Source organism: Otolemur garnettii, unplaced genomic scaffold (genome assembly GCF_000181295.1).
Source record: "Otolemur garnettii isolate 467f Iridium unplaced genomic scaffold, OtoGar3 scaffold00129, whole genome shotgun sequence".
Taxonomy (NCBI): Eukaryota; Metazoa; Chordata; class Mammalia; order Primates; family Galagidae; genus Otolemur; species Otolemur garnettii.
In genome coordinates this window covers 3333010-3360479 of record NW_003852524.1, presented here as the reverse complement: position 1 = coordinate 3360479, position 27470 = coordinate 3333010, and the positions used below count along the sequence as shown (strand labels likewise).

At 37.4% G+C, this 27470-nt stretch overlaps 1 protein-coding gene across 39 annotated transcripts in view; it reads right to left on the bottom strand.

The window, feature by feature from the left end:
- Positions 1-27470, bottom strand: part of ANK2 (ankyrin 2) — a 654255-nt gene that overhangs the window by 236634 nt on the left and 390151 nt on the right. For 5 of the 39 annotated variants that reach the window (XM_023518154.1, XM_023518149.1, XM_023518150.1 and 2 more), the window contains exon 1: positions 8412-9118. The exons of the other annotated variants lie outside the window; for them this stretch is intronic. In XM_023518154.1, coding sequence (XP_023373922.1) covers positions 8412-8540 — 129 coding nt within the window. In that variant the 5' untranslated portion in view covers positions 8541-9118. Of the gene's footprint in view, positions 1-8411; positions 9119-27470 lie in introns of those variants that run through there. 39 annotated transcript variants of the gene reach the window in all.

Genomic DNA, 27470 nt, shown 5'->3' with positions numbered 1-27470 from the left:
AAGGGTACAAGCGAATCTTTCTAAAAGTAGAATATAAACGTCTTAACACAATAACTAAGAAAATGACATAAAGGCTATGTTAACCAGTTTGATGAAAATATTTCAAATTGTATATGAAAACATCACACTGTACCCCATGATTGCATTAATGTACATAGCTATCAATTAATTTAAAAAAATGAATTCTAGTACATCCCAAGTCTTTATCATTTCATAGATGTGAAAAGAGAAGGTCAGTTGTGTACCCAAAGTCATAGTTAATAGACAGAATTGAACACACATCTCCTAATTTGCTTTCATGAAGTTTTAGAAGTATCTGTAATTTTGTGTAAATATCACTTACTGAATTAGTAAACAGCTCTCTGGCTTGTTGCCTGTTTTCTATAATCTTAGGTCTCAGACCCCCTCCTACCTCTGGTGAATTTCTTAAAAGGGTTACTAGCTAAATTTGGTTTCAAATCCAAAAGTAATATTCGATCTTTATATTAATAATAAAAGTAAAATAAATATTTAGAATTCATATTTGGAATGTTAAGATCATTTTTTAAATTAACCTAGAGATTTAATTGGTCCCCTGAAAAACAGACTTTTGGAAAAACCATTATTAATTACCTACAAATATGTAAAGAAAAGTCATTGTCCTCTTCACTTTCAGCCTTTCTTTTTCTTTTACAAACTATTGACGAGTGAAAATTGATAATTAATAGGTTCTTGTGAAAAAAAAATAAATCTAAGAAATGTATATTAATATAAAATAATACCACTACTCAACTTCCAATCAAATAAACTGATTAGAGTGATATGTTTACAATAATTGTTATGCCCCTGGTATTTCTCCTCCGTAATACTACCTATATAGTTTTCTACTAAGGAAGTCCCCATGATATAAGCAACATAATAATAATATGTAATAAAAGAAAATGTCTAGAAAAAAAGGTAAGTTGAATATAAATGAAGCTCTAACAGAGGAAAACAGGGGTTTTCCCCAGCAGCGCTGCTAATGAGATGAGGGATATGGAAGGAGGAATTCCAACTGTATGTGCAACCAGCACATTCCAGAAATTCTGTAATCTAAGTAGGGAATCCCTTTTTGGCTGCCTGGAAGCTGTAGTGAGGCAAAAGAGAGTGAGACAGCAGTGGATAAAATGCTCATGCAAAAACAAAAAACAAAAGTTGAAAACAAAACCAACAGCAAACAAAAGAGCCTGGCACTGTAAGAAGTTACTGAGCTAGAAGAGAATATCTGAAGAACTAAGGAAGATAAATCACCCATGAGTCGTTTATCCTCGCTTTCTCACCACATTCATGTCATTTTATATAATGTTGAAAAAGATCTACCAAAGTCAAGTACAAGAAAGGAAAAGTGGTTGTTGACTGGTGTTGAGAGTTCTAGAAGTGTTGACGTCTCTGAAGGTCTGAGGCCCCAAAGCTGCCACATTAGCAACTAAATCCCTGGAACATCTACTTGAGTTCTTTCAAAACAGCACCGTCTGTATTAGACGCTGTCTTTTAAATCACAATGTCGTGGCCTTCTTTGAAAACCTTAGCTGAGATATCTCCTCCGCTTCTTTGAGCTTAGTTATGTAAAACTCAGAAACACCCAAACCTCATTTCCTGAAGATTATTCCATTAGCGCAAAAATAGTCAAACTGCAGAGAATGAAGCCTTACAACTTATGGCTTAAACATTTGTTCCCTCATCTTCATGCTCAGAATTAATTGGTTATTATGTAGACCAATTAGTCTTATTAAACTTTCAAAACGTTGCCAGGGTGTCTCTATACACGGAAAATTTTTCTCAGTGGCAATTTAGAATCATAGGGTTTATTAGAAGTAAATGTGTTATTGCACCGAATTTTAAGAGTGAGTAGAATAGGGGTTCATGAAGTAATGGAAATACTTGTTCTAGTTGTTTCAATCCTGGCTAGAATCACCAGGGGAACGTTAAAAATATATAGATCATAGTCTCCTCTCCCTCCCAGTCAGCCCCGTGCTTCCAACTTACTATAAACGAAATGGAGCCAGACGATTCTGATGAGACTTTGTGCAATAAACATTTAAAATCACAATTCACCTTTGGAACACAAGGGACACATCCAAAACAGCTGACAATGTCACCAGCAATTTATGCAGAACTGTAGAATTTTAGAAGTACCTTCTTTTTACTATTTTCTATTTTAATGTGTATAGATGGTATCTCTGTGACTGAGAATAAAAGTAAGTATTCTTTAGAAAGAATAAATTATTTTGAGAAGTATAGATTTAAAAGGGTTGCATAATGAAAAGATATAAACAAAAAAATCATTAAGTATGGTGTGAGTAGAATTCTTAACTACCTTGTCTTTTCACCAGCTCCTACAATATTTCTACAAAATATTTTCAGTATTCTTTATGATGTGAACATGTGCTGTATATGTCATTGTTTTTAATCAATTCATAAATAAGGTGGCAAAAAATTAAAAGGTTGGTAATAAGGGTCACCAATGAATTAATTCTGATATTTTTTAAGATTAAAACATTTATATGAACACGGACTAATATAACAAAAAAGGGGGGAAATCACTAGGTTGTATGTAAGATTTTAGGATCCAAAATAAATTAACACCCTCACATGGTAACTTTTTTAGAGACTTTACCTCTTACATGTTTACATGGATGGAGCTGGAAAATATTCTTCTTAGCAAAGTATCTCAAGAATGGAAGAAAAAGTATCCAATGTACTCAGTCTTACTATGAAACCAATTTATAGCTTTCATATGAAAGCTATAATCCAATAATAGCCCTAGAAGAAGGGGAAAGGGGAGAGGGAAGGGAGGGACGGAGGGAAGATGGGTGGAGAGAGAGGAGTTGGTGGGACCACACCTACAGTGCATCGTACAAGGGTACATGTGAAATTAACTAGGTGTAGAATATAAATGTCTTAACACAATAACTAAGAAAATGCCGTGAAGGCTATGTTGACCAGTTTGATGAAAGCATTTCAGATTGTGTGTAAAACTAGCACATTGTACCCCATGATTGCATTAATGCACACAGTTATGATTTAATAAAAAAAAAAAAAGAATTTCTTTCAACAGTCTTCTTAAAAACTCATCTCAAGCCATATCATCAGAACTATTTTTGCCACAATTGCACAAATTTGATAACTGTAACCTGAAGCTGGTAGTCATCACTCAAAAGGTTGTGAAAGAGTCTCTTTATAACTAAAAACTAATAAATTATGGTGCTAGTGAAGACTACCACGAATAGAGCAAGTCATTTACCTAAAGATAATTATTCTAGCTAAGAAAGGATATGCTAATTGAGCTAAGGAGATAGAAGGAGTGACAAAGAAGAAGAACATTATTTTTGAAGAATCATGATTCTATGGAAGCCACCACATTTAAATACGTAAGCCTGAACATTTTTATCTAGACTCAAATGGGAAAAGCAAATCAACCAAAGTTTTACATTTTTACTTATAAGTAGACATTAGGACGTAAGAAGAGCATCTGTCCAGATAAGCCTCACAATCTCTGCTATCTACTACATGTTAGTGTGGTTTCTGGAATTACTAACATACTGACGAAGAGGTTCTGGGAAATAACATAATGACAGTTCCATGGAATTCCTCAAGATGTTGATTGGAATTTCTCGTAATTAGAGAATCCTGGAATGTAATACATTCCGCAGGGCCATGCTATTCTGTTGTGGTTTGTATTTTTAATCACAGTGTATTTGATTTGGTGCCCAGAAATCTTTGTGCATATATGGTTCTTAACAAAATGTTGCTGCCTCCAGAGTTGGGCTTCCCTTTGGAATCAGGCTGCTGAGTGCCCAAGCAGAAGGCTTAAGGACAGGGGGGATGACTAGGTTGTCCGCTGTCCTCCTACACAGCAGGGTTCACCCACAGACCAGCAGAGAAGAGAAGGCAGGCAAAGCTTGCTGCAATTTTTTTTTTTTTTTTTAAGGAAGCTTTATTTTTGTTTTCCCTGTGCAGTTTTTGGCCAGGGCTGGGTTTGACCAGCGCCCTACCCTTTTGAGCCACAGGCGCCACCCTTGTTGTAATATTTTATGTTTATTTACAGCTCATTCTTATAACACAATCCAAAAGTTAAAGAATATGTTCGCCTTTCAACTTACAAATAAAACACTCTTCTATTTTAAAAATACTAATAAAACTTTTAAAAGTCTTCATTTTCCCATTTCCCCTTGCAGCTGGGGGAAAAGATCGTTATATTAATATATACTCTGTAAGTATTCTCATTATCATCAATTAAATAACCAAATGAACAAGAAGAATGTGGTGGAGAGAGTTTCCCGAAGGTTATCCTAGAAGTATTAATAGTAAGTCTCATTCTATACAAGGTAATAACTACATATGTTTTTAAAAGCAATGAAATGATCAGAATACCTTTCTGTGAAGTTCAGTGAAGCAGACTTAAAAGAAAATGTGCTTTTTTATTTTTCTTAACCCCATGTAAAATCAACTTTCAATTTAATAAAAATAAATATGCAACTATATCTCAAAGTCCTGATAAAAATCGTAACAAAGAGTAACGACACATCGTAGTCTATAATTAGCAACAATTTACATAAATTTAAGGAACAACTGTTAATTTTCCAAAAGAGCTCATGAAATATTTTGGTGAAACTGCAATAGAATCTCAACTTTAAACTTATGTAGTTTCCCCTCACGTATATCATTGAATTTCTTCTCTCAGGATTTAAATTTATTTCAGTTGTAGGAGAATATTATGGAGATGAAGGAATTGAAGCATTGGTAAATTAAATGTTTATTTATAACCTATGTTCAGTGTGGGTATAAGATCAAGAAACCATTTTACTTTTTTCCCACAATGATCTTTGGTGCTAGACTGACCTGGGTCCAAATCCCAACTCTGCCATGTACTATTAGTTGGGTATTATTAAGCAAGTTCCATAATTTTCTGCATCTCATTTTTCCTTATTTGCAAAATCTAGAGAATAATGTCTAATGTGTAGGATTGTAATTGGAGTTAAATTGTACAGTGTGTGTAAAATATCATATACAGGGTCACATTGGTACTGAATAAATGATTATAGAATTTTTATCAGGAAATACGAACTCTGGCATTTTAATAGTATAAATCAAAGTAATAGAATTTCTAGTGCATGAGGATTGCTAAGAACTGGTCACACAAATTGCCGTTTATCTCATATGATTCCAATAAGTGGTATAGACATAATAAGGAACTGGACACTGATTTGTGCATGCTGAGAAATGGAAAACAGAAGAATTTATTTGAAAATTCATGGTACCCATAAGTTTAAATGAGAAAGATCATTTGAATGCTTTACTTTCAAGAAGGCATTTCTTTACTCATTCTCTGAAATGTATATATTTTTTAAATTAAAAAAATACAGTTGAAAAATAGTATGTGACAGTGGAAAGACTATTAAACTTGAAATCACTTTGCAAAACTAAATCTTACAAGTTTCTGAGAACTCTAAAAGTCAGTTACTCATTCTTTTTGGCATCCTTCTGAAGTCTAAAATCCTGAAATTCTAGTATAGAAGCGAGAAATCTAGACTACAAAAAATGACATAATAGAAGCTAATAATTAGAATAGTAATATTCTCTTGTTCCTGTAAAAAGCCAGAACAAGGTATTTGCGTAAACATGTAATAAATTCGTTTGTTTCAGGTATTCATAATCATGGTCCATTGCTTAGAAACTAGTTTTAATCTAGCTCTACATAGTATGACATAAACACAATAGATATTAGGTATCTACAGCTCTAAATTTAAATATTATCTATCCAGAGGATGGTCCAAAGAAATCTTAACATATTCCAACAGACATCCTGCTTATTATGAGGTTGAAACTAGAGCTTTTATTGTACAGTTATTTTTTTAAAACCCCACACTGACAGCTTGATAAAGGGGTTAAATCAAGTATGCAACATGTTTCCAATTTAAAATTGATTTTAAATGTTTTATGGAATAAAAATAATAATACAGAGATTAATAGCAAGTTTACCAAAAAAAAAAAAAAATCAAAATGAAGACCAAATATGAGGTCGCTTAATTGAATTCTTTTGATACTCAATATCTTTACCTGGGTAAAAATTCTTTCAAAATAAGATGATTTATTTTCTCAGGCCCCATAATTGGCTTTTATCTGCATTGGGTGAGTGTCTTCTGAATTTTTCAGATAAATAAGTTTATTGGCAGGAGGGTTTACAAAGGATAGGAAAATGATTTACTCAATCATTTCTACAATTAATGTATTCCGTTATGGTCATAAAATGGCATCAGCAAATAAAGGATGATAATTTTTAAATTAATTTCTGGAGATGGTGTTCCCAAATGCCACTACTAGGCAACCATCCTTTTTCATGTCTTCATGAACTATAATTCTGTACACCATAAAGTATAATAATGAGGTAAATTTCTCTACTATCAAAAAAAATTAATAACTGGGTCAGTGGGTATATGTGTGGGGTGGAAGGGTGGGGAGAGGAAATGTCTAGAAAATAAACTTTATCTAGATTACAAACATACAGATTTGTTGTGCTGTGTAATACCACTTCTGCATCTGCAATAGAAAAGGGAGGAGGAGTGAGAGGTTTGTATGAGAAAAGAAAAGGAACCAGACAAATAGTAGCCATGCCTTTGTTTCCCCAATTTACTCTGGTTCTAGCCGAGATGTGACATGGCCTGACTGTGAAGACCGGATGATCCTGTCACCTGACCACATTACCAACCAATGATCTTGTCCACCGTGCTGGGTTTCAGCTAAAAGCAATGTAGCATCCCAGCAACCGAGACTCTCAACAACGACTGGCACTTTCCCATTTTAACCATATAGTTTTTCAACTCAAACAAGGTATAGAAAAAGGGAAAACACTGAATCAGAAACAAAAACAAAGCAGAATTAGACCAAGTGATTTTCCAGGTTCATGCATGGTACTCAGGCTAAGCAAAGTTGCTAGGTCACAACTGGATTCTGAAAAGCACTCCTGGCCAAGAAATAATATACTATGTTTCAGAGAACAAAATACAAAAAAGATATAATCACAGGAAATTGCTGTATGCAATAATGTTCCATTTAGAGGATTAGAAACAGAACCGCAGTAGCTGTCAAGAAGGAAGCCAGCCTCCGCAAAAATGGCCAATAATACTTTTAATACCATAAAAAAGAATTAATGCACCCTTGAAACAGACCTTGTAAAGGTCAGACAAGCAGTGTATTAAAGTTTTCCCCAGAAGGGAAATCATTACATCCTGCTAAATTTATTTGTGTAGCCTAATGATAGTTGTATGATGAAAATAAGTAGTAAAACCGAAATATGAGGAGTCCTCACGCAGTAAGATCCCAACTCAGGGTAGGTGCTGAAGTTTCTTTCTAAAAATGAGGCGAAGACAACATCCCCCCAATGGAAGGGTAAACACATCTATTATAGAAGAAAAAAAGAACAAGAAAGTCCATTGAACAGATGGATCCCTGAGCACGTGGATCCCTGGCCCATCTCTAATCCCAGAGCGATGTTTAACAGCAGCCTGGGACAAACCACTGTTTTTATGCTCTGCTAATGTGACATGCCATTTATCATCTTCTGAAATTCTTCAGTGACCTATTTTATTAATTAAAGCATTTACAGAGATCTTCCCTTAGAGGCTCAGACCACTGGCTGAAGAAGTACTTCAGGTCCACCCAGTTGTAAGATTATTTCTATTTTAAAGGAAAAAAAATATTTTTAAGGGAAAGGCAATACTTCTATAGTTCGATGGAAAAGGAATCAACGTTTCATCCTTTTATTAATGTACATTGTTTTCATTTAATTGCCATATTCAGAAAAGAAAGTTATGGGATTAATGACAGAAAACAAAAATTAATTAGAATTTTTTAAAATGCAGAGACACAGCTCACTGCAGCAATACTCTCGGTGCAGTTCCACATAGTAACAGTGTCAAGCATCAGAAAGAGAAAAAAAGAGTACAGAGAACCTGTGGTTGAGTCGTGACCAGAGGTCTACATCAAATATACAGAGTCAGAGAGAAGGCGCAGTGCTGAAGATCTAGGAGTAGAGAGGAGAAACAAGAGGAAAATACTTCAGCCCTCCAACTATAAATCAGCCCTGCCCTCTCCTCCACCAAGTGCTCAGAGTAGCTTGGAGGAATAAAGCACCTGGCCCTGAGATTAAATAAAGATAATGGAGAAAGAAGAGAAGAAACAAGTGGAAGCACCTTTTTTTTCTTCTTTGCCAAAGCAAAGGAAATTCACTCTGCCCAGGCATCTCCTCCCAATGCAGCAAATTTAGGCATGAGCTCTAGGCTCGAACTGAGCTTGGAAATGGTGCCGGGAAAGGATGAAGTTGCCGGTTCTGAGGCTGCTGGTTCTCTGCAGAGCTGTGGAGGGGGAAAGGGTTAAAGGGAGACTCCTCATACCTTTCTTTTCCGTTCCATACGATCCCTGGGGATTTTCCGTTGTTTTTTTCTCTCTCTCTCCAGATTTTTTTCCTTTTCATCCAGTTCAGCCTCTCGAACTTTTTTAATAGAAGCAGCAGCATGAGCCATTTTGCAGAAGAAATCAGCAGAAGCAGTTACAGAGGACCAGTTTCCACTTCCCAGCAAAGCAGGTGAATGTTAGAGCTATATGAAGATGTGATTTTCCCCACCAGGGCAATGGCTGGCAGCCAGAACACTCACAAGATAATCCATTCCACCCCCGAGCTAGGTCATAATCTTGCTCCAGCCTCTGCAGCACCCATAATTCACTACAGCATACCAGTGTCCCAAGCCGAGCCCCCAGCAGCTCACACCTGCACACGCACAGCCATAGGTGTGCACCCACACTCGGAAATGGTCCCAGGGAGGGCGGAGCACTAGACTTCCAGCTCTTCAGCAGTTGGGTGGCCGCAAGTGCAGGCGAGCATCCTACTAGTTGAAAAAGCCATCCTTAGACACACATCACCAATTGGAACAGTCTTTGGGGACTCCTCCAGACAGTCTGTGTCTTCTGACTGGAGCCAGGAAGAGGCCACCTCTGTGAAATTGCTAGGGGGTGGGTAGTTTGCTGCTGCTTCCAACCACACCTCTATGCAGGGTGAGAAGAAAATGGTGCAGTCTCAGTAAGGGACTCTGCTGCTGCTGCTCCCGCCGCCGCCGCGGAGCTACTGCTGCTACTGCCGTTGCTACGGCTGCTCTGCTGTAGCACATGACATGAATTCCTGCCTTTTTAATCTCTCAGCCCTTCCCTTCTCCAGGGTTCATTTAAAGAAAAGAATCAATGCTGTCGTTTTTTGGAAAAGATGTGCACAGTTAGAGTCTCTTGCCACTGCCGCAGCGATACAGAGTGAGCAGGTCTGGGAAGAGCAGGGAGTAGCCGGGTCCTCCCTGTGCCATTTACAGACCCACGTGAGGCTGCATTAGAGAGCGGCACGAAGCGGAGACTGGAAAGGAGCTGTCAGTGAACGCACGGCATAATCTGGGCTCAGCGAGGTTATCCTGGGAGAAGGAGGGGGCCTCCACAGAGGGGGAAGAGGGCAGGGGTGAAGAAAGGGAATGAGGAAGCCAGGCACCACCTAAAACCTCCCCATAACTCCAAGAGGGCACGCAGGAATGAAAGGTGTTTGTTAAATGCACATTAAATTGAAAAGCAAGGTGATGAAGTAAAGCCCGAGTGATATTCCTGGGGGCTCCTCCATGGACACTCAGAGAGGGCACGCAAGGAAAGAGGAGAGAGGTTACAACCTGTTAACTCAGGAAGAGGAAATTCTCCATAGTATTCCAATTGCAAATACTGCCCCAAATTCTGAATTTTGCCACAGTTTATCAAAGGCCAATAGGATGTCGAGAATGGCACTTTTTACTGCTTAATTTCTTACCCTGAGCCGGAGACAGAAGGAGAAAGCACCACTGAGTGGTCCATAGTTGGTTATGGACTCTCTCCCCCATACACAGCTGTTGCATTTTAGGAAAAAGGTTTTGACAACTATAATAATTGACAGTAAAACAGTATAATCTGCTTCTACATATATCATATTATTAGGGGAAAATGCAATAACATGAAAAGCATTCTCCTAGAAAATTATATGTTTTCATATCCTAACCCTGTGACATACCTACTTAGTTAAATGAAGATTGTAAAGTTTCATTTCCTGGACTAAGTAAACATAGTAAGAGAATAAGTATCTTCTAGGATGGAAAATACTAATTTTTTTAGCATACAACATAATTCGCAACCTTTCTTTTTACCTAAGCTGAGTTAAAAGCAATACAATTCATAAAATACCCCATAAGCAACCAAAAGGCATTCCAGGGTAGCATAGAAGACCTGGCCCTTAACTGGACTCAAACTCGTCAAAGGAGACAGTAATCACCACAGCATGGACCAGCATCTGGCTGTGACATGATGGTTCTCAGATCAGTCAAATTACAGTGGGAGAGGAAAGCAGATTCTCTTGTGTGGGGGAGCGTTATCCCTCAGTGACCTAAAGCTGAGTGACCTCAGCTTCCTGATGAGCTAAGTACTCCAGACTCTGTCCCCGGGAAAATCCTTCACCTATTTACACAGAAATACACACAGCCATTCATGCTTTCTGGGAAGTCAACATGTGGATTGAGGAACCCTCTAGTCCTTAGCCAGGAGAGCTGCTGCTGCCTGCCACTGAAGAGAGCAGACGTCCAGAGAAGGTGCTGCTGTGTCAAAGCAGGCATTAGGAATGAAGGGGGCTTAGGCAAACAGCGGGACTAGCGCACTGGGCATTGTTAATGCCATCTGGCATTTTCTTTTCTTCTAAAGACTTAAAAAAAGAAATGTTTACAACAAGCAAGTCTTATCTGATTTGTGGATGTCTTTTTTGCTTAATAACATGGATCCCAGTGGAATGTGGCTGAGATTCCTGCAGTGGTTTTCCTGATGATAAAGGTAACACTTTGGGGATTTTCTGGGACCAGCCCTCCCCCTTCTGCCCCTTTAAAGTCTCTTTAAACTATATCACAGTATCATTCCCCCTTCTAGATTTCTCATTAGGAAAGTGAAAAATCACAAACACAAGAAGGTAGAAAGTAAGGAGTTCCCATTGTCAAAGAACATTTGTTTATTTCATTAGCTTTTAATGAGCTCAAGATAGGGCCAGGCCCAGTGGCTCAGTCCTACTCTGAGAGGCTGAGACAAGTGAAGCACATGAACTCGAGAGTTCAAGAGCAGCCTGAGCAAGAACAAGACCACCAATCCCCACTAAAAACAGAAAAACTATCTGGGTGTTCTGCCCATGGTCCCAGCTACTCAGCAAGCTGAGGCAAGAGGATGGCTTGATCCCAAGAGTCTGAGGTTGCTGTGAGCTATAATGCCAGGGCACTCTACCCGGGGCAACAGAGTAAGACTCTGCCCCTCCCCCAAAAAAGAGTTCAATATAGACCCACTTTTAAAATTAAACAGTATCAACTTAATTATGTTGTTTTCTAATGCCAAGAATATTAAAATTCAATTTAACAACTAAAAAAAATTCTTGGACGTAGTTATTAGATTTTTGGTCTCCAAGACTCCCTCCACTTTTCTACAAACAATTACGAGAGCTCTTTTTCAGCACTTTGACTCGTGAAGAATTTAGTTTGACCAACATAAATATTGCACAAAACATTGTGTCACATCTTTAAGAATAAGAATTACACTACTTTGCTCACATTTTCAAGTAATATCTTAGGATGTGACACAGAGAAGCAAAGTCATTGTGGTTTCACAGGTGAGGTCACTAGAGGTAAATGACTTGTTCTAGGTATGTCTTCTCAGGATGGCTTGCAAGGGCAGGAGGACCAAGGCTCAGGTCCTGTCAAATTAACCCATGTTGGGAAACAGAACCCACTGTATAAGCTTCCTTAGAGGACTCTACTACTCAAATCACAAAACAGGAAATCTTAGACAACTAATTTATTTTTAGATGAAATAAACTGATCACAAGTCTTTTTTTTAGTGTGCAATCTTCATGTAACTTCCCCCAGTTAAGGAACAGATTGCTCCCATATGACAAGATGGTTTGCAGCATGCCATCCTTTCAGGAAAGCTAGGCAGATTAGACATTCCTACATGGGGATAACTTTGTCTCTAGACAACTAACTTACTCAATAGTGAGCTGCTGAGAAACTGATCTTTAAAAAATCATTCCTTCTTGTATTCTTGTGTTGCTCAAACTTTCCTATGATTTCTATTTGCATCAGTATCAGTTATCTGAGGAAAGAGAGCAGTACACACTCACCAGCTGATCCCTGCACAGACAGGGCACCAGGTTCCAGTCCCAAGAGCTCACAGCCATTTAAATGATGCATGCACCACCTTACAGGGGTCTTCCCGTCAAGCCTCCAGCAGAGATGCAGTACTGACTGAGGTATGAACTTGTAACAAAAGCTGATTCCTTCCACAAAGCATCGTGACCATCAATGAGACAGGCTTGTGTCTGCCTTCAAAGGCAAGGAACACACTGCCGTTTACATTTAAACTCCAGAGCCAGCATAGATAGATTGCCCTTCAGAGAGGGCATACTTCATTTTTAAAGACAGGAGATAAAATGGCCATTTGTTGTCCTCACTGTCCAGCACTCCATTGATCAGATTCCAAAGAAAATCCTCTGCAGACATCAGGCATCAGTCAGGACTGCATTCAATAACAACTGAGTGAGCCATATGCAACTTAATCTCTCTTCCCTGGCCCAGTCCCACCCAGGAGAAGCAGCTATGCAAATGAACAGCAGATACTGTCACTGTACCAGGAATGAAGTGTGGGTGGTAAGTGGGAAAAAGATGCATTACAAAGACAGTTAAAACATCACCTAATCAGGGGAAAGAAAAAAAAAGAATATGCTCATGACAGAATGTCTTCCCCCCTCCTTTGGGTAAACCAGGAGTGGGATTGCTGGATCAAATGCTAGGTCTACTTTTAGTTTTCTGAGATGTCTCCATATCCTTTTCCATAGAGGTTGCACTGGCTTGCAGTAAACAGTGTTACTCAAAAGTTTACTGCAGCACAAGTCGCTATTGCAAAGATGTGGAAACAACCCAGGTTCCCACCACTAGAGGAATGGACCAGTGAAATGTGGTATATGTACACCATGAAATACGACTCAGCCATTAAAAAGAAATTAGTGATCTCATATCTTTGCAATAACCCAGAAGAACCTGGGAAACATTCTCCTGAGTGAAGTATCACAGGAACGGAAAAACAAACACCACGTGTCCTCGATACCCAATTAGAATTCTTTGGTCGATGCCTGTGTGCACATATGGGCATGAAAACCGGAAAGCAGGTGAAAAGAGGGCAGAGGGGATGGGTAACTCACACCGAATGGGTACAATGCACACTTTCTGAGTGAAGGACACACTTTATCTTTGATTTTCATAACTAAAACATGTATACCTCCAGGATATTCCGAAATAAAAAAAGAAAGCAGAAAAAACAGAAGGTGTTCACTTGAACTATGAGCCAAGAGTTTATTCCAATCACGTTCTAACCCACAGCTGAGACCGTGTGTGCTTTCTGAGACTAACGATGGTCAGGGTCGGGGAATGCAGACTGGATGAGGAGCTCCACTGCTACATTGCCCTCACTTTGTTTACCTGTAGCCAACCTCACAGGTCAATGTGATAATGAAAAGTACTAAAGGAGAGATTGCTATTCCTTTAACAGATCTTCCTTTCCTTTGATAAGTATGTTTCTGTAAAGAAATGATCTGTTTAAAATAAGAATGTCCAGAACACATCTTCCTTATAGGTCTCTCTGAGGAAAGGAAGCAAGGACTCTCCAGCGACTTCTCAAGATAGCAGTTTCCATAGGTTGGGATGGAGAAACAGAAGCAGTCTAAAAACTCCTACGACTGTGCCTCTAAGACAAGCTCATGACGCTTTTGAAGTTTCACAGAAATTTTCTAGCTAGTAGCAATGGTAAGCAGAAAAAGAGTGAAAAGCTTTCTCTGCAGACCCTTTTACATAAAGACAATAAAGCCACACAAAGTGTAGGTCATAAATAGTTGCCACTCTGTCACCACTGACCTCCCTCTGTGAGAATCACTGGGGCCATCGGGGATTACACGCAGCAGCCACATCAGAGAAGAGAAAATTGAAAAAGCCACTTGTTCAGGAGGAAACGAGATTTTTATACATAGTCCGTCTCCTCCTGCATTCCCCCAACCCCATCCTCAACCCAAAGTATAAACCTAGCTGGACAATGATGAACCCAGCTCGCACAAATCAGAGTCTGCCTGTGTAACTGGGCTGGGTTTGCTCATTGTAAAAAATTCTTCTGATGAAAAACCCCTGCATCACAATTTTTTAATCAAATTTATTTTCTGTACTGTTCTTTTAATTATTATTATTGTTTCAGGTTAATTTGAGGGTACAAAGAATTAGGTTATAATGTTTGCATTTGTTAGGTAGAGTCCCTCTTATAAATGTATCTGCCCCCAAGAGGTGTGCCATACACCCTAACATTGTGTCCGTTAAGTGGAAGCACATCCATCCCCCTCCCTCTTCCCCTCTCCCTGATCCCTCATTCCTCTGCCCCACACCTTAGATTGATTTTAGTTTTTTCTTATGGTGGGCATGTATTGGATCATCTACTGGCTTTATAGCAGAATTGAGTACACTGGAATCTTGTTTCTCCATTCTTGTGAATCTTTACTAAGAAGAATATGTTTCAGCTCCATCCAGGTTAATACAAAAGATGTAAAGTCTCCATTTTTGATGGCTAAATAGTATTCCATGGTATATATATACCACAGCTTATTAATCCCTTCCTGGGTTGGTGGGCATTTAGGGTGTTTCCACATTGGGGGGATTGTAAATTGAGCTATGATAAACAATCCAGTGCAAATATCCTTATGATAAAAGGATTTTTTTCTTCTGGGTAGATGCCTAGTAGTAGGATTGTGGAATCAAACAGATGGCCAAATTTGAGTTCCTTCAAGATTATGAATACTTTCTTTACTCAGGAATCAGAAAAGCCCCACAATGTTAAAATCATTCATTAAATTTAGTACACAGTCTCTTAGACTGAAGTTAGGGATTCATCTTAAAATTTGCCTTTTAAAGTATTTTTTGTTTAAAATTAAACTTTCTCACTGCCTTCATCTCATTACTACCCAGCTTTGATCTACAGTACTATTTACTAAACAGAGTTACCAAAGGCCTCCCTCCTGTGGGCCAGTCATCAAGAGCTTGGGATCCAGAGTGAAAAGGACAAAGCCATTGGTCTCTTGGAGATGGAAATCCACCCAGGTAAGTAATTATTTTTAGACTTCTTGGGACATCTCAGCCACTTCCTACTATCAGCAATGACTTTACTACTATTGTATCCAGATTTTGAATAGAAAATTGCTTCAAAATCTTCAAATACTTGATCTCAAATTTCAGACTACTTATTTCTTCAGATGTCTTCTTAGGGCTGCTGTCTTCTCATAAATACTGATTTTGGATAAGAAAACTCCATAGGCTTGGGCGCAGTGACTCACACCTATAATCCTAGCACTCTGGGAGACTGAGGTGGGTGGATTGCTTGAGTTCAAGACCAGCCTGAGCAAAAGCATGACCCTGTCTCTACTTGAAAAATAGAAAAACTGAGGCAAGAGGATCACTTGAGCCCAAGAGTTGGAGGTTTCTGTGAGCTATGACACCATGGCACTCTACCCAGGGGGATAGTTTGAGACTCTATCTCAAAACAAAAAGAAAGAAAGCCTATTAAAGTCTATTAAAGGATTGAAACATTGAGGTCCATTTCTAACTCCTGCTGATGATTTACTGTGGTGTTTTAAAACATACATCACTTCCCCTTTTGGTCCTTAACAGCTTTTTATAAAAGCTCTGAGTATATTTCTAAGCCCTTTTACTTTGGTCAAATAAAAAGCACTGAATTGTGGTTAAAAAGTGAAAAGTCAATCTCAAAGCTGTTAGTCCCAAAGATCACAGAGGTGTGCTTATATTTATGCCTTGCCTTTGTCCGTAAAAAAATTTCCATCTTGGGGAGAGGGGAAGATGGGTGAAGAGAGAGTGCTTGGTGAGACCACACCTACGGTGTATCTTACAAGGGTACATGTGAAATGTACTAGGTGTAGAATGTAAATGTCTTAACATAATAACTAAGAAAATGCCACGAAGGCTATGTTGACCAGTGATGAAAGCATTTCAAGTTGTATGTAAAACCTGCACATTGTACCCCATGATTACATTAATGTACACAGCTATGATTTAATTAAAAAATTAAAAGATAGTTAAATAAAAACAATGGTATGGTTAAAAGAAAATTTCCATTTTTACTGAGGAATTAAATGTTAATAGCCTTAGCACCTCAAAGGAAAAACCTTTAATGGTAAGGGGGAGAGAAATTTGATCAACACTTAAAAGTTGTAAATTTACATGATGTCCGTTAAAAGTGCTATTTGAATAAATACTTTGATAGACCACTTTTTAAGAGTCTCATGCTCTACTGGTTGGGCTAGCCGGGCATCCAGACCAACCATGTTTTAATTAAAACTACTTGCAAAAGAAAAAGATTGGTTTTCCTTGATGACAACAAAACTATTTTTAATTGTTATTTTTTATGTGAGTGGAAAATTTAAGCCATGTGTATCTTAAATGTTCATGAAGTGATTGCATTCGCATATAAATTAGGAATGCTTGAAAGCAGTAAATATGGTTTAAAGTGACTGAGCCATTAGGCTGTACTTTTGATGGAACATGAATTGTAGTCTTCTAAGGCAGGATTTCTGGCCAGTAAATAATTAGCAAAAAATATTTTGTTTATTTTTCAAAATGAACAATAGGAAGCCAGCAAAATATCCAAATCTGCTGAAGATCAAACATTAAATCAATGATAGATGTGTCAGGTCTGCAGTTTTCCAGTCCAGAGCCCTTATCATTAAAAGAGGAGCACGAAGGCATTCATTCAGCAATTCCAGCAACTAGTTCTGTGTTCAGTAGAGTCTCTGCAGTGGATACTGCAATAAATATAAAAGACTTATAAAACATGTTGTTTCCATAACACAACTGCTCAAAAACCAATTCCCCTGTGGCTACATTGTTGGCACCAGATAAGTGAAGTGCTACCATCTGGTCATTTATTACCTGGTGAAAATGACTGCTGTGTCCATGGGTACCTAGTAATTTTTATGAAGTCATAAATATTGGGATTATTACTGCTTCTGGATGCCATCACATTTAACTGATACAAAAAGAGCTTCCATGCTCCATTTTCATTTCTTTACCAACAGTTAAAATATTCTTGTAACTGTTGTATAATTAACCTACAAACAAAATCTGTTGCTAGGCATTCAGCACTTTTCATTTTATACCTTTTCATGGAAATACATATTCCAAAAATCTGGAAGCCAAAGAATAAAACTAAATCAAACCTTCATTGGAAACCCCAATCTCAGAGGTAAAGCAGGTTAGAGGTTTTTGTGCCTGGGATGTGGTCTTTCCCCCACTTCTAAATCAGACCAGTAACCAAAACACTAAGCACTTCACCTACAGGGTGTGTTTCCAGGAGCCAGGTCATCAGACCAACACTACAGAAACAAGCTGGAAATACTGGATGAAACATAATGACATTTTAACAGCAATAAACAGCTGACACGGTAATAGGGAATTACTAAGCAAAACTGAAGGGGAATGGAACTAGTGGAGATACGCAAGCATGGAAATTGCTTTTGTTTCCTGAGTGCATTTCCTCAGAAAATTAGAACTTTCATTTTCAAAACTTCATGGGCAAGAGGGCAGAAATCAAAGGCTGATGTCTGCACACAATGCCAGTCCAATAAGAAGGCCTCTCTGTGATCACGTGACATCTCAAAAAGCTACTCTTAGGCTAAGAGCAAAATAAGGAATAAGCCGCCCGCTCTCCAGCAGATTTACACCCTGGGTTTTATTGCCTTCCCTTTCAACAAAACTCAAGCCTTGAACTTGGTTTGTCATGTTCCCCAAATCATTTGTAAGTACAAAGCCTGGCAGAAGTAAATTTGTATCTTCTCTGAAGGGGTTACTTTTATCCTTAGCCTGGAATTATCAGCTTAAATAAATTTCCAAATTCAGTGACCAGCACACAAAGACAACCAGGCCTATTGCAAACACGATAGGACAGAGAAATAGATCTGCCAAGACTTCAAATATTGGAAAAACGAACAAGGTTCTGTCACACAAAAGGGACAAAGTAAGAGAAATGTTTCTTGTTCCCCAAAGTAGTATCACTTAGTTGGGAAGTTAAGCAATCTGAATTCTTTAAACATAAATTTATTTCAGTTCTTTTTTCTTCTACCTTTCCACCAAGCTATATTCCTTTGCATAAGAACAGATGATTACAATATTTAGACAAATGACAATATAAGCATCAGATGAATCCTACAGTAGAAACAGTATCCACGATAGGACTTCAGAATTGGGTAATGATGCAATAAATCTTAACAGAGAATTGAACCTTAAATATTTTAGAATTCAAAAATGTCACCAAAATAAAATAGATAAAAGATGTCATTGATAGAATACAAAAGAATACTTTTTCATAAATTAAAATTTTTCATAAAAACCAAACGATGATTTATGGAGAAACTTTGGGCAACATTTAACCCAATTCACTTTGTAAAGGAAAACCATCTGCAGAGTTCTTGTTTCAAGTCTTGTGTACATTTAGCTGTCAATCTCCTATCTTCACAAAAAATAAGTTAGTTCTCTTTCTCCCCTATTTTCTTGAAAAACAGAGCAAAAGCTCTCTCAATAAACCTTTATGTAACAAAATTTTTGTTTCCTTTCTGAATACTAACCAATCCCCATTATACACTGAAAGCTTCCAGCTTACTAACTACCCTCACCGTGTGTACATTCTTCTCCCACTGGTAAAGTGGTACATTCACCGGTTATGTTTATCTCAAATCATTTTATCACAGCTGTACTTGTTATTGTACTTCCATAATTTAAATAAATTTTATCTAATGAAAATGAGTGCAAAAAACATTGCTTTATGAATTAACATGAATGCTTTAAAAGGAAAATTAATATGAATACTTTGTAAGGACTTGATAAAGATGGGTCCTTAAAAATATGGCTATTAAATTATGGGTATGGCTAAAATGAAGGTGAAAAATTGGGGGAATGCCTTTAGAAACACTTGGAAATTTTTACAGTCAGATTTTTTTGCAAGTGTTTTTAAGTTCTGGCTGACTTTAATAGATAACAAACTGGAGAATATAGGCAAAACCACACCTACAAGCAAGAATTATGCATTCAAAAAAGGCAAAAGTGGAAAATTCTTAAAGAAAATATACTTAAATAAAAAGTCTTGAACCTATATCAAATCATTGGTAGAACGTCTAATGTATACATTTCAAATTGAAATAAAATATTTAAAGTATATATTATTATTTTTTAATTTCAGATTAATATGAGAGTATAAATTATTAGGTTACATTGCTTGCATTTTTTAGGCGAAGTTCAAGTTGTAGTTTAGCCTTTCACAGAAGGTGTCCACTCCCCCTCCTTCCTCATCCCTCCCACACCTGAATTTAATTGTGGTTTTCTCTCACATGGAGGTATAGTTGTTTATCTATTGTTTTCATATTAGTATTGGGCACATTGGATACTTGCTTTTCCATTATTGTGATACTTTACTAAGAAGAATGTTCTTCAACTCCGTCCAGGTAAATACAAAAGATGTAAAATGTTCATCATTTTATGGCTGAATAGTGTTCCACGGTATACATGTAACATAGTTTATTAACCCATTTATGAGTTAATGGGCACTTGGGTTGATTCCACATCTTGGCGATTATAAATTAAGCTTCAATAAACATTCTAATATAAATGTCCTTATGGAGAAATTATTTCTTTTTCTTCTGGGTAGATGCCTAGTAACGGGATTACAGGATCAAATAGAAGATTTACTTTTAGCTCTTTGAGAATTCTCTATACTTCTTTCCATGGAGGCTGTATTAGTTTGCAATCTCACCAGCAGCATAAACGTTTTCCCTTCTCTCTACATCCACACCAGCATCTGCAGCTTTGGGACTTTGTGGTCTGGGCTATTTTCTCTAGGGTTAGGTGATATCTCAGAGTGGTTTTAATTTGCATTTCTCTGATGATTAGGGATGATGAACACTTTTTCATGCATTTGTTGGTAATTCATCTGTCTTTGTCAGCAAAGGTTCTGTTTATGTCTCTTGCCCATTTATAAATGGGATTGTTTGTTGGGAATGCCTAGCTGGTGCCATACTTGGGAATAGCACATTCCCCCCTGTGGCCCCTGGGCCTGTGGGGTGAAGACATCACAGTGGGAAAGAACCAAATGAAGATTCTGAAGCTTTTGGAGCTTCCTGCTCCAAAATCAAGATAGAAAATGAAAGACAGATAGCAGGTGTGGTGGCTCACGCCTGTAACCCCACCACTTGAGAAGCTAAGGGTGGTGGATTGCCTGAGCTCACCGGTTCAAGACCAGCCTGAGCAAGAGTGAGACCCCATCTCTGAAAAATAGTGGGGCACTGTGTCAGGTGCCTATAGTCCCAGCCACTTGGGAGGCTGAGGCAAGAGAATTGCTTAAGCCCAAGAATTTGAGGTAGCTGTGAGCTGTGACATCACAGCACTCTATCGAGGGCAATAAAATAAGACTAAAAAAAAAAAAAAGGCAATCTCATGTTGGGGAGAAGGAAAACTTTCCCTTTGTACCTGGAAGTTTTGCTGAAAGATCGGCTCTAAATAAGGCAGATTAATAAGAGAAACAGTTTACAGATTTATTCTCCATGTGCATGAGAAGAATCACAGAGTGATTCCCCAGTATTCCAGAGGGTCCAGAAGTTTATATATCCTGATAGGGTCTGAATGTAGGAATTATGCTGAGGGGTGATAAATAGTTACTACAAAGGATGAATAGATATTTGGACAAATGAATAGATGATGGGAAATAGACTGACTTGTAGACTGACTTGATTTTCTTTGGAAATTAAACCGAGACGCGGATATTATCTTTCAAATGGGTTGGGCTAAGACTGGCTGCATTCTTGATCTTCTTTCCTGCAATATATTGAGATAACAGGGAAGTTGACTGTTCTTTTTGATGGGTCTGTCTGATTTATGCAAAACAGGAAACCTCTTCTAACACCTGTTGTTCTCTAAGGACCTTTAATTCAAAATACCCTTGATACCAAGGAGTTATATTTTGGGGTAAAATTCCCTGAGCTCCTTCAATTATATCCCAAGGGTTGGCCAAGATGGTGAAGATCAGTGCCACATGTAAGCTTCTAAAGTAGAAACCCATTGATATTTGAGGCTCTGTGGCCCATACAGCGTCTGCTGCAGCCATTCAACTTTGCAGCAGTAGCACAAAAGCAGGTACGGACAATCTGGGAAGGAGTGAATGTTTCTGAGTTCAAATAAAATTTTACTTGCAGACACTGAAAAACAAACAAACAAACAAAATAAATGGCGTTGTCTTTTGTCTTCATATTGATTAGTTTGAGTTCTCTGTAAGTTCTAGTTATCAGTTCTTTGTCAGAGATTCGTAGCATGCAACTATCTTCTCCCGTTCTGAAGGTGGTCTGTATGCTTTAGTTCTTGTATTAACTGTGCAGAAGTTTTTTAGTTTGATCACGTCCCATTCATTTTGGGTCTTCTTCGCAAAAACTTTTCCCACGTCAGTGTTGTTATGAGTTTTTCCCACAGCTTCTTCTAGAATTTTTATTATTTCATGCCTTAAATGCAAATCTTTTATCCAGCAAGAGTGGTGAGAGGTGTGGGTGAGTTTCTATCTTCTGCATGTGGCTAACCAGTTGCCCCAGCACCATTTATTAAATAGGGACTCTTTTCCCCAGTGCTTCATTTGGTTTATCAAAGATCAGATTTTCTATGATTCCTTACTTCGCCCTCTTTATGAATTGACCAAATAACAGCTTTTTATATTGTTATGAAATAGAACTTCTTTGTGTGGTAGAAGGTCTCAAATTGGGGGTTTGCATGCCAATGTGACCTCTGCAATGCTGGGTACATTACCTTCCCTTTGTGGTCATGGATTTCCATTACATAAGAGGGGACACTAATATCTACCTAACAGACCCCAGGGAAATAGCACATGTGAGACAGCTAGTCCATGCTCCAGAGTAGTAACTACTGTGATTACTTCTCTCAAAAGACAAAACATAAAAACATGAAATAAAAGTAGATTTATAAGACAGAAACACAATGGAGACTGAGAGTAAGGATGAATTGCCCAAAGAAGACCCTAAAGCAGGGGTCCTCAAACTTTTTAAACAGGGGGCCAGTTCACTGTCCCTCAGACTGTTGGAGGGCCGGACTACAGGCCCTGAAATGAGTCGGCTGCTAAGCAGGACAGGCAGCGGTGGCAAAAACACCCGGCAGGCTGGATAAATGTCCTAGGTGGGCTGCATGTAGCCTGAGGGCCGTAGTTTGAGGACACCTGCCCTAAAGTCACCATACAAATATTCATTAAAAATTTTACAGAGAGGTGGCCAACATGTAGAAAATATTTTGTAAATAGATTGTAAAATTTTGTAATGTATATTTTATAAATAAAGGTACAATTTACACACACAATTCCCCAATTCCCCAATTTCCCTATGTATGTTGACATTAGGGGCAATTTTGGTGATACTTGCAGGGTACAAGTCAGTTTGAATGGCCAACATCTATTAAGCTCACATTTCTTAAGACTAGTTAGTAATGATGCATTGCAAAACAAAACTGGTAACACTGCAGAATGAGTCTTGAAATCACTGAGCGTGTGTCCGCGATAGTATTTATTAACTCCAATGAAAGTGTAACTATTTATAGTCATTTACTTAAATGGCTTCGCATGAAATATTCATAACAGGGTTCAATCAGAATAAAGGGACTCCTCACTAAAACTTTGTTTTGAAAAGAAAAACAAAACAAAGAACAGTCTCCATTTGACTATCAAGTAGGCATAATTCCAAATGGAAGTTTCTATAACAGGCTTTTTTTTTTACAAATAAATGTATTACCAAGGCAGAGTAATATATAGGCAGGAAATGAACCACTTTTCATTCTCATAATTGATCTTTAAAATTCAGTTTTAGTAAAGGGTGGAGACTGGCCCAGTTACAGGAACAAATACAGGAGTATATAGTCACCCAGTCTGTCAGTTTGGCATACTTATGAAATATGGTGAAGAAAATGTGACAGAAATAAATGTCTTTTTCACCCATAAGATTGAAGGTAAAAATGCCACCTTTCCCAAAACAAAGCAAAAACAAACACATAAAACCGCACGGTAGGAACTAAAGTTATAATTGAAAACAAATTCCAGGAAGAAGGACTTTGATAACGTGGGCATCATTCTGCTTATACATTTCCCCCGCAGTGTCAGCATTAAGGATTTTTATAGAGGGAAAAAATATTTACAGCTCGATCCCAAAAGAGCTGACTGAGGATTTGGAAGAGTATTTTTGTATAAATCAGAGCAGAGAGTTTCGATTATCCTCAACACCTCACTAGGCCTTTGGAGAGGCAGCTGGTGGGGGGGTTGGGGGGGGGCTTCTCCACATAAAGCAGCTCCGAGTATAACTCATTCACATATTGGAAAACTCTGTTTAAAAAAAAAAGATCTGGTGGTAAAAACAAAATCTGAAAACCACTTAAATAAACTATGTATTTTTTGCTATGTGCATTCACAGAAATTAATGGAGTTTGGTAGCCCTCTGCTGGATGGAGAATATTAAATCCAGTTGCTCTGAGGTACTATTTGAGGAACTACATGTTTCATAAGGCTTAGAGAACTGCTTTAAAGCTTGCTACATATTTCTTTTTGTCTGTTTAGTGGATTATTTTCCGTTGTGCAGGAGAGAGCCAGGAAGAGTACTTTCCGTCAAAGCATTTCATATGGCAAAATTAATCTAGAAGAACCTAATACAAATTATAAAATCAAAATACTATATAGTATTTTTCTGAGTAAAAATAGAAAGTGAACAAAGCAAATAATCTCTGAGCATAAACAAGACACTTACAGGTTTTCAAATCACTACCTAAGATTTCTCTTAACGTCATTCTAGGTTAAATTAAGACATTTATAACCCATTGTCTAACAACAGTTGTTTATACAGACTGTACATCAAGTATACATTAACTCAAATTACTCACACATTTGAGTAATAAGATATGATCAGATTTTTTTATTTAGAGTAAGAAAATTTCTAATCTGACAGCAGAATTTCCCTAGAGTATTCAACACCTAATTTGGATGTACGAACAATTTCTGAAGCGGTCAGGTCCTAGAGCAAGACTATAGACAACAGAAATTGTTTTACAAATGACCCTTCATGCATAATATCAGACCAAAGTCACTTTTGTGTCTCAGTTCAGATAACTATATTTTGATGTCAAATTTTGATTCTAACCTACATCAATAACATGCCTAAGATGTCAGAAGTATTACCTACTGGTAAGATTTAGCTGTGACTGACTATCCAGATTGCTACCAAATATCCAGAATTCCTCTTTGCCTGAATTTCTATGTCTAAGCCTCACCTGCCTCCTGGGACTCACTCCCCTGGTGTGCACACTAGTCCCTCCCAGGGTGACTGGATTCTGATCTACTTTCTGGAGCCATTTTCTAGGGTTATTCCTATCACTGTGTCTGCTGGGTTGAGCTCCTTCCTATTTCTGCTGTTCACTGTCCATAGATAGATTCAGCCAGGAGGGGTCTCAAGACACTACCCTTGTTTACTAAAACTAGGTTCTTCACTGTGACCCACTATTTCTTATTCCACGAATTTAAAATCCCACTCACTTCACTTGCTCTTTTATAATAATTAAGCCTTCTCTTTCAGTTTTTCCCCAGTGATAGTGTTTTTCACAATTTCCTTTCTTTTCTTCAAAACAACTGTCTAGATGTGTAAAGCTTCCTTATAATAAAGTTTTCAAAATATGAAAGCAACATAACTTATTTCTTTTCCTCCCCATTTTCCCAGGCTGGAATTCCCACCCTATCTCCATCAAAATGTAAAGGAAAAAAGAAAGAAAACAACAAACCAGTATCTAACCTCTAAACAGAGAACTGGAACATTTCGCGGAGGGTGCAGGCACATGAAGTGCGAGTTACACTCTTTCCATACAGTGGAAAAGAGGAACAGGTTGGGGTGGTAACATGGGGAAAGGGAGTTTTAGCATCCAACTTATTTCTGATATTTAACAAATACTAGATACAACGTTTATCTAATAATTAGCAAATCCCAGGTTTCTGGGGCCCTTGATACTTTAAAAAATACTACCTTTTATTTTTATAGGGAAAGAATGAGAGGCATGAGGAGAAAAGGGATCAAAACTACTATGAATGGTTTTTTAACTAGCTAAAACCCAAATACCAATATTTTATTATAAATCTAGGCATAAACATCTTACTCTTATTTACATATAAGCAAACGTTCAGATGTGCACACATATTCTATCTCCTAAAAAATGACTAATGGCTATATCTAATTTGTATACTCTCTCAACTTTGTAGAGCTGACTTTGAAAACACTGGCAACTAAAGCGTGTACGCCTAAATGCTGAGGAAGCTCTAAAGGCACAAATAATATTCAGTAATGCATTCCCAGAGATTCGCATGCTTCAAAGTACTAACGCAACATTTTAAGTGGATTTTGATTACTGCTAAGCAGGATTCTACATTATTTTAGTCATTTAAAATAAATTCATAATGATATACACTGGAGTGACTTTGGACTACTTTTTAAAAATGCCATTAAAACATCACAAACATTCTATTCCTTTATTTCAAAATACATTTGCCAATTAAAAGAAATCGTTAGTCTTAGGAAAAGCTATTTTTTTAAAACAGGTTTGTGCCATGAAGACTATCAAATTCAGTCAATTCTTGGCCATATAAGTATTTATTTCTTAGCATTTAATGCCAAGGCTTTTCTTACAAGAATATTATAAAAAGTAAAATTAGCGAAAGAGGATGAAAAGTTTCAAGTCATCATGATATAGCCCTATTATAATATTTGCATTCCACATTAAGTCTACTTTCACTTAATGCTGTAGATTACAGCAAATTATGTTGCAAAGAAAGCTGTATTTGTGATTTAATCACATCAGAAGTAGACATTCACATTCTAATTGTTCATAGATGGCAAATTGGCCTTTGCATATTCACCTTGTATCTTTTTACCTTATTATAATCAATATTAGTTCCAGAAGGGTGTTGTTGTTGTTGTTGTTAATTATTTTGGATTTTCTGCAGAGACAATGATGTCTCTGAACAAAAGAGTTCTTTGTCTATGAACAAAGAGTTTTATTTCTTTTTTACAAATATGTACAATTTTTATTTCCTTACTTTGTCTTATTGTATGAACTAAGCTTTGGCATGAAATATAATATGAGTGGTGAGAGGAAACACTCCTGACTTTTTCTCCTTCTTAGGGGAAAAGCAGCTAGTTTCCCACAATTTAGTGTGGTATTTGCTATGGGTATTTTGTGGAAGTTATTTATTAATTTCAAGAACTTCCCCTTCTATTCTTAGTTGGCTATGGTTCTTTTCTTTTTATCAACAATCGGTACTGGATTTTGCCAGATCCTTTTTTCTGCATCTAATTATATGACCATACGGTTTTTCTCCTCTAGTCTGTTGATGGGATAGATTACCTTAAGTGACTTTTGAGTGTGGAACCAGCCTTATGTACCCAGAATAGATCTCATTTGATAAAGGTATATAGATCCTCAGGTTAAAGAATTTTGCATCTATTTTCATGACAGGTATTGATCTATAGTTTTCCTCTCCTGTCATGTCTTTATCCAGTTTTGAAATTAGGTTAATTCCAGCCTCATGGAATAAGTTAGGTGGTATCTCTCTTTTTCCTTTTTTTTTGGAAGACATTGTAGAGATTGCTGTCATTTCTTTCTTAAATGTGTGTTAGACATCATCAGTAAAATCACCTGGGCCTAGTGGTTTCTTTAGTGAAATGTTACTAATTTTTTTATTCAATTTCCTTCATAGAATGCAGATTTACATATTATTTATTTCTCCTTGTATAGATTTTGGCAGACTGAATTTTTCAAAGAATAGAATTTAATCTAAATTGTTGCATAATATTTATTTATTGTCCTTTACTTTTTTGGAAATCAGTGGCGATAATTTCTCTTTCGTTTCTGGTATACGTAATTTGTGTTTTGTCTCTTATTCTTTTGATTAGTTTGCCAAGAGGTTTATCAAGTTTGTTGATTTTTTTCGAAGAATCAGCTTTGGGATTCGTTCCTCTTTCTCTATTGTTTCATTATCTTCATTGTCATTGATATCTGCTCCCACTTCTGTTATTTATTTTCTGGCCTTAGGTTGATATTACTATTCTGCTACTCTAGTTTCCTAAGATGAAAGCTCAGATTATTGGATTTCGAAGCTTTCTTCTTTTCTAAAAACTCATTCAATGCTATAAATTTCCTTCTCTAGGCAAATATAAAAACAAAGTGAAAACTCCTGAAACATGGCTTGCCCAAGATCACATAAATAGC